This window comes from Eurytemora carolleeae, unplaced genomic scaffold (assembly GCF_000591075.1).
Source record: "Eurytemora carolleeae unplaced genomic scaffold, Eaff_2.0 scaffold151, whole genome shotgun sequence".
In the NCBI taxonomy this organism is placed as follows: domain Eukaryota; kingdom Metazoa; phylum Arthropoda; class Copepoda; order Calanoida; family Temoridae; genus Eurytemora; species Eurytemora carolleeae.
The window spans coordinates 209672-221834 of record NW_019396353.1 but is presented as its reverse complement, the minus strand read 5'-3'; the positions used below and the strand labels follow the sequence as shown (position 1 = coordinate 221834).

The window sequence follows — 12163 nt, the reverse complement described above, 5'->3', positions numbered from 1 at the left end:
CCCGGGTTTCAAGGATGGGTTTAGGCAGTTTTGTGTATATCAATATTATCAATGTTTGAAATATATGTTATTTAGTTTCTCATATTCTCCATTTTTTCGAATCTCTTAAAAATTGTAAAAAAATCTTCTATTTAAACTTAAAACATGAGTTAAAAAACCTTTGTACCACGTAGGCCCAATTTGATGTATTGCGAGTAAGCAATCCATAAGGGAAACACTTTTACATTAGATAGTAATAATATTTACTTTAGAGAAGAATAAACTTAGCAGCCAGTGCAGTGGTTGAGGTCTAAGACCCTACGACGTAATTCAGAATAAGAAATGCAACTTTTTATTTCTCTAATTAAAAATTGATTTAACCTCTAAAATTATTTTCTTTATAGATATATATATTTATGCCCTCAACCGGTCCAACTGCTGGGTTTCTTGTTTTAACATATATTTGTAAGCAATGAAAATGAGTGTTAACAGCAGTTGAAGGCAGAAAAATTATTTTAAAAATGTGTAATTTTTTACGATGGCAGGTAAAAACTATGATTAAGACTTGCATTTCCAGCGGTTGAAGGCAAAATAGCTTTACAAAAAAATCTGTAACTCCAGTCAGACAGACCTTATAGGGAAATTAGTAGGGTCCAGGTTAGAGATGAGTAGTGTTCAGGTTAGAGATGAATAAGGTTCAGGTTAGAGATAAATAGGGTTCAGGTTAGAAATGAATAAGGTTCAGGTTAGAGATAAATAGGGTTCAGGTTAGAGATGAGTAGGGTTCAGGTTAGAGATGAATAGGGTTCAGGTTAGAGATGAGTAGGGTTCAGGTTAGAGATGAGTAGTGTTCAGGTTAGAGATGAGTAGGGTTAATGTTAGAGATGAGTAAGGTTCAGGTCAGAGATGAGTAAGGTTCAGGTTAGAGATGAATAGGGTTCAGGTTAGAGATGAGTAGGGTTCAGGTTAGAGATGAGTAGTGTTCAGGTTAGAGATGAGTAGGGTTCAGGTTAGAGAAGAGTAGGGTTCAGGTTAGAGATGAGTAGGGTTCACGTTAGAGATGAGTAAGGTTCAGGTAAGAGATGAGAAGGGTTCAGGTTAGAGATGAGAAGGGTTCAGGTTAGAGATGAATAGGGTTCAGGTTAGAGATGAGTAGGGTTAATGTTAGAGATGAGTAAGGTTCAGGTCAGAGATGAGTAAGGTTCAGGTTAGAGATGAGTAAGGTTTAGGTTAGAGATGAGAAGGGTTCAGGTTAGAGATGAGTAAGGTTCAGGTTAGAGATGAGTAAGTAAGTAAGGTTCAGGTTAAAGATGAGTAGGGTTCAGGTCACACATAAAGGGTTCATGTTAGAGATGAGAAGGGTTCAAGTTAGAGATGAGAAGGGTTCATATTAGGGATGAGAAGGGTTCAAGTTAGAGATGAGAAGGGTTCATGTTAGGGATGAGAAGGGTTCATGTTAGGGATGAGAAGGGTTCATGCTAGGGATGAGAATGGAATCAGATGAGACTTAGACCTTTATATATCACGACCTGACCAACTTATACAGCATCTTGTACATGGACAAATCTTGAATGACAGATTCAAAATACGTTGTTGAACCGTCTCAAATTAAATCTCGAGCCCCCGAGCTTTAAGATTGTTCAGTGCATCTGGTCGTATACTTGATATTTGGTCATGCTTTACCTTTTTGCGAAACCTGCATTGTAATAATTAGATTGAAGTGCTTCAAGAACTAACATTATAAATTTCTGTAGCATAAAACATGAACATAAAAATTTAAAATACAACTCATTATATAAATTATTTTGTTGATAATCATATTTTTATTCAGAACCATTGATTTCTTAAACCTTACTCTGCAGAGATTCTTTTCTAACATTTTCATTTTTCATTTTTAAACAAGTGATAATTATAATAACAGTCTCGTATCAGTAGCATTTAGCAGTGCTTAGGATCCATTTAATTGTGATGCAGATCCAAATCCTGAACATTTCTAGAAGGTTAACAGAATTCTGTTAACAAAGCAGAATTGTCAAATCATTATTCTTCTATTTTCCCCTTATTCTTATGCTAAATCTTGATAACCTACTCAGAGATCAGGAAATTTTCACACTTTCTTTTTTCAACCGTTCAGATTTGCGTTTTGAGAGCAAAAAAAAGTATCTTTATTTGGAAGTTTTTGGTTGAGATTTTAACCCTTGAATCCGGATCCGTGAATCATCTGAATATTTATGCAGATCCTGATCAAAGAAGCCAAAATCTTGCAGATCCAAAGGATCCGGATCCTAAGCACTGGAGTTAAGCATACATTAAACAAATGAACTGATAAATCACCACAAACTTTAATTTATTCCAATGTAAACCATTTAAATTTTCGGATAGGCATCCTTTTGAGGCCTGTTTAAAAAAATAGTTTTTTTTAATACTTTTAGAGGCTTTACAAGAATCTAAGATGTTTTTTAATTTTGATTTATTAAATTAAGCAAAATTTTTACTTGGACAAAAGATAAAACGATCGCTAAAGTTGTTTAAAAAAGGATAGGTAAAATCCTTAAGAAAAGGATAGGTAAAATCGTTTAGAAAAGAATAGGTAAAATCATTTAGAAAATGATTGTTAAAATCGTTTAGAAAAAGATAGGTAAAAGCGTTTGAAAATGATAGGTAAAATTGATATGAAAAGGACAGTAAAATCGTTTAGAAAAAAAGATAGATAAAATCGTTTGAAAAACGATAGGTAAAATCTTTTAGAAAATATGTAAAATCTTTTGGAAAACGATAGGCAAAATCGTTGAGAAAAGGATAGGTAAAATCGTTCAGAAAACTATAGGCAAAATCGTTGAGAACAGAAAAGGTAAAATCGTTTGGGAAAGAATAGATAAAATAATTTAGAAAAGGAGGTAAAATCGATTTGAAAAGATCCTGAACTTTTCAAAACGGACTTAAAAACTTCCAAACTTCGACTATTTGGTCGAGCAAATTCATAGTTTGATATATCCACAGATTAGGTAGATAAATCCGGGTTGACGACGCGTGCAGGGCGTCTGACATGTTCATACGTGCCGCAACGTTCTTTTAAAATAGCAAATTTTTGTATTTACAAATTACTGAGACTAGACATGCAACTGACTGGCTAGATATACCGGTACGCGTCAATGATCCATCTATGATTACCTGATCTGTGGATATATAAAAAGTTTACGACATAAGGCTACAAAGCTGAAATGATTAGAAAATCAGAGTTTGAAGCGAATATAAAATTCCCAAAGGTAAATGAATACATAAGATCATTGAAAGAGTATTTTTGTTAAGAACGCGTTATATCAAAATCCTCACCGCAATTTCAATTGTTAACGATCTGATGGAATTGCACTTAATTGCACTTAATTGCATGTAGGTAATTATCTGCAAAGATGAAAACAAATGTACAACAGCAGTGAGCCAGGAATTAGCAGGTAACTCTAAACAAATGATTTCTGGGTGAAAAGTAAATATTATTCGTAATAATTCCGGTAGGCTATTTAAGTTGTATATTATGCTATCAAAGCTGTTTAAGAACTTAATTTTTAATGGATAATAATATTATGATAAACAATAAACATTGATAAACTTTTCAAAAATCAAGAGTTATCAAAATACTGGCGTCGGTCATAGACAGAGATTTCAAGGTTAGCACCGTTAAGAATTATCAGTAAATATTCAAATGTATGTTACTAAACAAAAAAAGAAAAAAAGAAAAAGTTCCAAATGCGAGAGATCAAAAATTGTTTTAAATATTTTCTTTAATAAAACTATTTTTGATTTTGACAAAAACAAATTTTCCATTTAAGGGACTGTAAGCGTAATTTCAAGAGATCTCCATGCAAAGATGACAATGTCCGATTTACAACAGCACGGTTAAAGGCTTTATCTTATCAAGTATGAATTAGAAATCCAAGTTTTGTATTTTCATTTGCGGTTTCTCTGCCAAAGTGACTTGTGCATATCTTGCTTATAAGAAGCAATGGAGAAATTATCAGAATTAAACACTTTCGAGTCAGGAAAACGGCAGTATAATCCCCATTTTGATCAGAATAAGGTTTCAAGGGTACCGTTGTAAATCACGCTTACAGCAAAAATGGGTTGCTCAAGGATTGAAAATTAAAATTTTCAGCAAAAAACTTAATAATTATTATCTTTAAAGATTCATCAGGAAGTAGGATACAACACATCTTAATTTTTTTGTATGGAATTCTCATAATTTTGTAGAAAAAAGTTTCATAACAAAAAGCTAGAAAAAAATAATTTGGGGAAGGGGACATTTTCAGTTAACAAACATCAAAACACCAACAAGAATGTCAATTCTTGTTAATGTAGAAAATCTGGAACCTTAGATAAGGGAAAAGAAGATTTACAGAAGTTTTACGAATATTAACTAATAAATCTTGAAACATGATGTATAAAATAGGTTTTAATATACACTGTACAGTCAGTGTACAGCACAAACAAGTTGTGAACACAGTCTGAAGAGTATATATACAGTTTACTAGTACTCTACAGAACCCAGTTAACCAGGAGAACACCCCCGACAATATAATGACTGATAAAATCTAGATTTTTCCACTTATTTAGTGTATGGAACCAGGAGTACCCCGTCACACTCTCCTCGGTCTGGTTGAACATGACCCCGAGGTAGGCCAGGTGGAACATCGTAAGGAACCCGAACATCAGGTTCACCAGGATAACCCACGTGGTCCCTTCCCGGTGCTTGAAAAAAAATCATTTAAATTAATTTTACTTTGTGTCAAATAAAATGTTAGTTAACGGGTTAAGTATTTATATCGATAATACTTTTACGATGTCCTTAAAAACGGGCTTATCAAATATAAATTTTTTTTTAATTAAACAAAACTTACTTTGAATTTGTTTTCTGTATCTCTTCTTGTTTCTAAACTTGCATTCATAATTCTTGCCACTTTACCCCTGTACAAAACAGTATTAATTTAATTTCTCTACAGAGGGCAAAGTATACTTACCTGAAACTATGTTCTACCCATATTTATAATGACCCCATAGGAAGGTTTATTTACCTAAAACTATGTTCTTCCAAAGTAAGAAGACCCATAGGGAAAAGTATATTTACCTAAAACTATGTTCTATCCAGGTATACAGACCCAAGGGGAAAAGTTTGTTTACCCGAAACTATGTTCTATCCAGGTATAAAGACCCAAGGGGAAAAGTATATTTACCTAAACCTATGTTCTACCCAGGTAAAAAGACCCATAGGGAAAAGTATGTTTACCTAAAACTATGTTCTACCCAGGTATAAAGACCCAAGGGGAAAAGTATATTTACCTAAAACTATGTTCTACCCAGGTATAAAGACCCAAGGAGAAAAGTATGTTTACCTATAACTATGTTCTACCCAGGTATATAGACCCAAGGAGAAAAGTATGTTTACCTAAAACTATGTTCTACCCAGGTATAAAGACCCAAGGAGAAAAGTATGTTTACCTAGCAAAAACTATGTTCTACCCAGGTATATAGACCCAAGGAGAAAAGTATGTTTACCTAAAACTATGTTCTACCCAAGTATAAAGACCCAAGGAGAAGAGAACAGCAGCTAGTTGAGCAGATAAACCATGAAGAAGAGTACTAGCAGCATACGTAGCAAACAGTGCAGCTCCGTTTCCTTTAAATTTAACAAAATATAAATTCTCTTTTTTTAAAATTACATAGAATATCTTTAAATATAGAGTTACCAAAAAAAGATTAGAATCCAAGACGACCAAAATATTATTAAATGTGACGATCTGAAGGTTGACATTGGTCATTCGTCTTGAATATATTATTCAAAAGATAAATAACATGATTTCACAATGAATTTAACAAGTTTACAGCTGCAGGGAATAAATAAAGAATATAAATCAAAAGTCTGAATAAATTCTGTAGTCGTCGCTTAAGTCTCATTCTTTGTGAGTAACCCTGTATATAGATCTTTTGTGTTTAAAAACAAACTCAATACTGGGAAAATTATTAAAACTGGTTTGCAAACATTTTTTAACTCTTTCATACTTTTTACCAAAAATGTTATTTTTCCCTCTAAAACTTAATTATTTTTCCGAACAGGGATCAAAAGATTTAAAAAAAGCAAAAATATTTGTTTTGTTTTACCTAATGTTTTTCGAGTTGGTTTGAAAACATACTTCTTAAGCCAAGCATGCATCGGTATATTCCAGGAAACAACGACCTCGACCAGAGACCGCGGAACCTCGATATTGTGAGGCTGTGTCACTTGAACCTGCCACTGTGTACTCCCACCGGTCTAGATAAGTTTTTTTTTTACTTTAAATTGGAATACTAATAATACGAATAGATACTAATAAATACTAATTACAAAAAATGTTTTGTAATGAAACCATAATTGAAAATAATGAATTTTTAGAGAATTATACATTGATTTACTCATTCATTCCTGACCAGTGGGTAGTTATACTAAACCCTAGATACAGGGGGTAGGGCTGGGTATATACTAAACCCTAGATACAGGGCAGGGGTATCATTCTTTCTATAACTTCAGGTTTACTTGATAGTATGACTATTGTCCCTTTAAAATTATTCAGCTACATAAATAATTCTCCCAAATTTTTTTTGTGGGTTGGGGTGATGGGTATAAGATTGACATTTATTTTTGGATTAGTATGCGACTTTTTAAAAATATTTATTTAATTAAACCCAATACATACTTCACCTTGGATGCCCCGAATCCAGCAGTTATAGCGCTGGCCTCCGAAATGAAGCTGACGAAGTAGTGTGAGGCCCTGAAGCTCATGGCGTCCCTGTAAGCTAACCACCACTTCCACCCAGAGTCAGGGATTAACCAGGGGTTCCAGCAGGTACTAAAACAGGGGAATATATTTTCTTGACTAATATTTTTTTTAAATATTTACGGGGTGAGGTGCCTAGGAGGGAAAAATAATCCTCAAAGATTTTTGGGGAAACAAATAAAAACTTAACATCATATATAGGTTTTCCATTCTTTTTATACTAGTTGCCCAAAAATTTAATATTTTTTTTACAAAAAAATAAATATATATTTCTTTTTGTTTCCCGGGTAAATAAGATAGTTCTAGATAAAATTTAAGAAGGTATTAAGTGTTCTATTAGGAATTCGGCATGTAACTCTACTACAGGGTAATTTAAAACTACGTTGACAGTCCCTTTATGTTTACAAACAATCTTCTGATTATAATACTTTTGATAAAAATAATTTTGATGTTTTGTGTACGCCGAGTATGTTGGGGTTACCTTATGGTTAGAAACATGAAGGAGAAGAACACAGTGAAAAGAATTTTGATAAACCAGTTTAAATTCCATCTATACATTTAGACAATTTATTTCAACATCAGAAAAAATTCATGAAATGAATAATGTTAGAAGGTGAACAAATTTTCTTTAATATAATATAAATTAAAATGAAAAACGGGAAAAAATTATATAAAATCTATTTATTCAGGGTTCAGATACGTTTAACAAAACTGCTGTAAAAAACGTCATAATTTTTGCACCCCCCATGTCACCATGGACTAAGGATGAGATGCGTTCTGTTTCTTCTATAATTTAAATATGTTTCGTCGAAAATTCAGCTTATATAGTTGTATTTTTTGAGTTTTTTACTGTCATATTGGGATCGGGGATAATGACCGGGTTGTTAAATCCCCGTGATATTTCAGGAATATCAGAAAAGAGACCTGAACGCCGCCCCTAGTTGGAGAAGGGTGAGCGCCATGGACAGACGAAAAGACTGGATTGTCAAATTGTTTATTCCTAGGTTTGATGAATATATTCTGATATTCCTGGAAGGGTAACCAGGGGCCCAGGACAACAGTTCCAGGACACAGACAGTATCCTAAACACAGATCTATTTTATCTCTGATTCCTAGAGAGACAACCACCGGAAAGACAATTTACGGAGAAAACAATTCTGATTAAACAACTTTCAGCCGCTGAGCTCGCCCCCCGCCCCCCCCCCCTCCCCCTTAGCAACCTACAGCGTCTAAGACAAAGAGACCAATTTCATCGCATATCCGGAATTGCCATATGGAATTGTATCTTCGGAGCTTTTCCTTCCAGAATTCGTCATATTGCTTTATCTTCAATAATTAATTTCTTATCAAATATGAATAAAACTTTATTTATTTCTCGTCCCCTGCAATCCTGTTTTTATTTTTGGCCAACTCATTTGATTTGACATTAAAGGGAGTATTTAGGACAGAAAACCAAATTTAGATTGCTAGATTTAAAGCGGTTCCAAGTGATATCATCCATTGAGGGCGACCACTGTATGCATCAAAAGTCGTATTCGCAATGCCGGTGTCGGGTGCACCGTCAAACTTGTGTGTGAAACAATGTTGAAACTAAGATAGAGGAAATTATAAAAAATATACAAAATTTCGTTTTATCTGCGGCAATAACAACTTGACCTGCAAATTCAAACCATCCTGGTAGAGATATTAAACCCTCATTTCCTAACTCCTTCTTCTCAGTTTCAGGTTCAGTTTTCATCCCGTTCTTCTTCTCCGTCCTGAACCTAACTGCGCTCTTGTCTCTGTTCTTTTTATCACCAGGAGCAGGTTCAGATTTGAGATCTTTACTTTCAGGATTAGAATCTTTTTTGCGGTCCGACTCATCTAGATCAAAACCAACGGAGATAATTTTCATTGAGCAGATCATGATGGCTCCCCGAACCATATGCCAGGATACTGGGTCAGCTACAAACTTCTCACATCCTGGAATAGATCAGGGTTTAGAAGAAGGGGGATTTGTTTTTAAAAAAATTATCAAATGTAATAGAAAACTTTAGACGAAAAAAGAGCAATTTTTTTAATTCATGCGGGGGGGGGGGGGTATTTTACGAAGATTTTGGGAAAAATTATAACCGATACATCTGGCAATTTCCTTTTAGGGTGTGATCCCTTTTAGATATTTTTTACCCAAAATTTATCTATTTACCCATAAAAAAAACCCTAGTTTTTCCTTGTTTTAACAGAGGGAGCTGTGATGTCTGGGAACAAATCATGAATTTTTCCAGGGGGGTTTAATTTTTTTCTTTCCAGGGGACTGTGCACCCGTTGGGGCCTGAAAACCCCCTGAAATCAATAGATTTCACTGGCTTAGCCCCCATAGCCCCCCCTTGAATACGAGTCAACAAATCTACTCGTCTTGGTTTACCTATATTGAAGGATATGACTAGTAGAGCAAGGATGGGTCCTCTAGACGAGGATAAGATCACAAGGACGGGGTAACTCAGAGTTATCAGCACCAGCAAATAGAATACAGACTCGGAGAAGAAATTAGACGCTAAGATGGTTCCGGTCACAATACTAGTTAAACAACTCATTCTTATACAACACTATTTAGCTTTGTCTGGAAAATAAACTTTCCCTGAGAACGTAAACCCACTCAACTTAGAATTTCTTAACCAACCTAAGAACATTCGTGGTTCTACCAAGTTCCCAATAGAAAGTTGAAATAAAACAATCAAGGGGTTAATGAGTTTTGAGGACCATGAGTCTAAAAGACATTATTTAATGACAAAAAGGAAGCTGAAGACGAATCAGGACTAATTGGTAATGAGGACTAGGAACTAATTAATAAGAGATCAAAAAGAATAAATCACAACAAGTCAGGACATTTAAAATTAACAACAATTAATAATGAATGAGAATGAGTAAGAATGAAAGGATAATTATAAATGTTAAAAGTAGGATAACGAATAAAAAAGTTGTACGAGAATGAATGCAAAACGATGACTGAAGAAAGATGGATAGTATTGAACGAGAATATATGGATAATAATGGCTTGGATAGATAATAATGAATAAGAATGAATAGATGAAAATAAAAAATAATAAATGAGAATGAATAAAAATGAATGAGAATGAATAAGAATGAATGAGGATGAATTTAAATGAATGAGAATGAATTTAAATAAATGAGAATGAATCAGATTCAGAATGAATCAGAATAAATTTAAATGATTTTATATTAATGAAAATGGATGAGAATGAATTAAAATGAATGCGAATGAATGAGAATGAATAAGAATGAATGCCTGGTTGCATGTTTAGTCCAAGGAGGAATATCCATTAACTGTGTACTAATTCGAAATATTAAACTCCACATCAAAATCTAGATAACATAATTCTGAATGATCAATTTTCTGTGTGTTGAGTAAAAAACATTGCTTGAATCGAGGTCAGGGCCCGAATCAGGATCAAATGGGGAAAATATCAACACTAAGTCTCAAAACACATATCTTAAATGTCAACTAATGAAAGATTTGTAAAACCCCTCCATGATTTTAAAATGGTTCATCAAGTTGCGAAAAATAAATAGAAAATACAACACCTCAGAAACAATTTCGGTTCTTTAAAAAACAGAAAATATGAAATTGGAAAAAATCCAGATCCGGATCCGCATTAAAATGGAGTAGATACTAAGCACTTGGACCAGATTTGTAGAATAGTGAGACATAGTTGAACCACATAGACGTAGAGTAAGCACTTGGACCAGATTAGTAGAATAGTGAGACATAGTTGAACCACATTGACGTAGAGTAAGACCCAGAAAACTCTGGAATTGGAAGATGACTTTCAGACTAAAATTATGACTATAAAAGGTCATCGGAACATGATACACATTTAATAAAATTATTTGATTTGTATTAACATTGAATACACTTGCAATAATGTCGTCTTCCTATTCCTCAGTTTTCTGGATCTCACTGTAGCTGAACAACTTCTTTTGTGCCTGCAGGGTCAAGCTAAAAAGAGGTAGTTCAACCTTGTCGACTTACACAGTTTAACTATATGTCTGGATATTTAAAAAATCTGGTTTTAGGAACCGAACTGTATGAATTGGAGAGCGGCAGGAAGTTCAGCGACCTAGCTCTTTTTCATTAAATTCGGTCTCTGGACTTACAAAACTGAATTCTTAGATTAAAATGCATACCTTACTCATATGCTTTAATCCATCTGTGACGGTAGGTTCTATACAGTGCTCTAGTATCTCTGCCAAAGAGAAGGGGGCTAAACCCCCTCCGTCTTCAAGCTCTTCATATTCCTCCTAGAGTAAAGCATGTTCCAAGATAAAAATAAATAAAATTTGATCGAGATTCAGGGGCGGCTTACGNTTTCGAAACTTTGAGGAAATAAATAATTTCAACTGTTTCTCTCGTTCCTAAAGTTTATGCCAGAAATTCATTTCTTTTGCCTAACAATCATTTAAATTTTTAATTTCTTGGCAATTTCCTAAATAAAACCTATTTTTGATTAAATTCAATTACCTGCGGGGGGTAGAATTGATCTACATAAAACTCAGGTTCTGCAAATTCATCTTCACCCATATCATAATCAGGGTAATCCTACAATAAATATAATATGTCTGAACAAGGGCGCACAGCAGAGGGGCTATGGGGACTAAACCCCATCCCCCCACCCTGGTTAAGTGAAAACTTAACGGTTCCCAGGGGGGTATTAAACCTACAATATCCCCCCCTCCTCCCCCCAACTAGAGCATAGTAAAAGGCCTTCTCAGGGCATGGGGGCAGTTGGGCTGTGGGGGCTCAGCCCCCCCAGATCAGTACAATCTAAGGTGCTGACTGCTGAGCCCCCCTAGAAATTTGAAAAAAGTTAACTACCCCTCCCCCCCCCTCCGACAACAAACTAAATGCACCCCTATGAAAGAACTGAATTTATTGTACTTCCTGCAAAAAGAATCAACGAACCTGATAAATAGGTATCCGGGAATCCATGTCTAATAGTTTTGTATCAGTAGATCTATACAATTCAATATCAGCTTGTTAAAGCCATTAGAACCTTAACCATGATGGATTCTATCTGAAAAATTAGTTCAGAAAAATTAAATCTTAAGAATTAAACGCTAAGTTTTGCTACATTGATACGAAAAGGGAATTTATTACTACCATAGAAGAATAAAGCAGAAATAATATTAACTTTAATCATTTACCCATTAGAATGAAGATTGAAGAAACTATTTGGATAAGATGTTAAAAAGTTGTATTATAAGAAATTTGAGAACTATTGATCGAAGTACATAGAGTACCTTGAGTACAGTTATACTGTAAAGAAAATTTCAGGGATAATGTTTTATCCTAAAACTTTAAATTCTGGATTTTTGAAACAAAA

General features: G+C 34.1%; 1 protein-coding gene across 1 annotated transcript; it reads right to left on the bottom strand.

Annotated features, from left to right (window-relative positions):
• Positions 1 to 1775: 1775 nt before the first annotated feature.
• Positions 1776 to 11853, bottom strand: LOC111701569 (protein-serine O-palmitoleoyltransferase porcupine). Its single transcript, XM_023472912.1, has 14 exons — positions 11743 to 11853; positions 11302 to 11379; positions 10968 to 11081; positions 10069 to 10145; positions 9187 to 9338; positions 8439 to 8744; positions 7783 to 7864; positions 7264 to 7332; positions 6707 to 6854; positions 6130 to 6280; positions 5527 to 5647; positions 4872 to 4938; positions 4345 to 4722; positions 1776 to 1926 (listed from the first exon to the last, which is right to left on the bottom strand). The coding sequence occupies exons 1-13, from the start codon at positions 11767 to 11769 to the stop codon at positions 4510 to 4512; spliced, it is 1605 nt and encodes a 534-aa protein (XP_023328680.1). The 5' UTR covers positions 11770 to 11853; the 3' UTR covers positions 1776 to 1926; positions 4345 to 4509.
• Between the last annotated feature and the right edge of the window lie 310 nt (positions 11854 to 12163).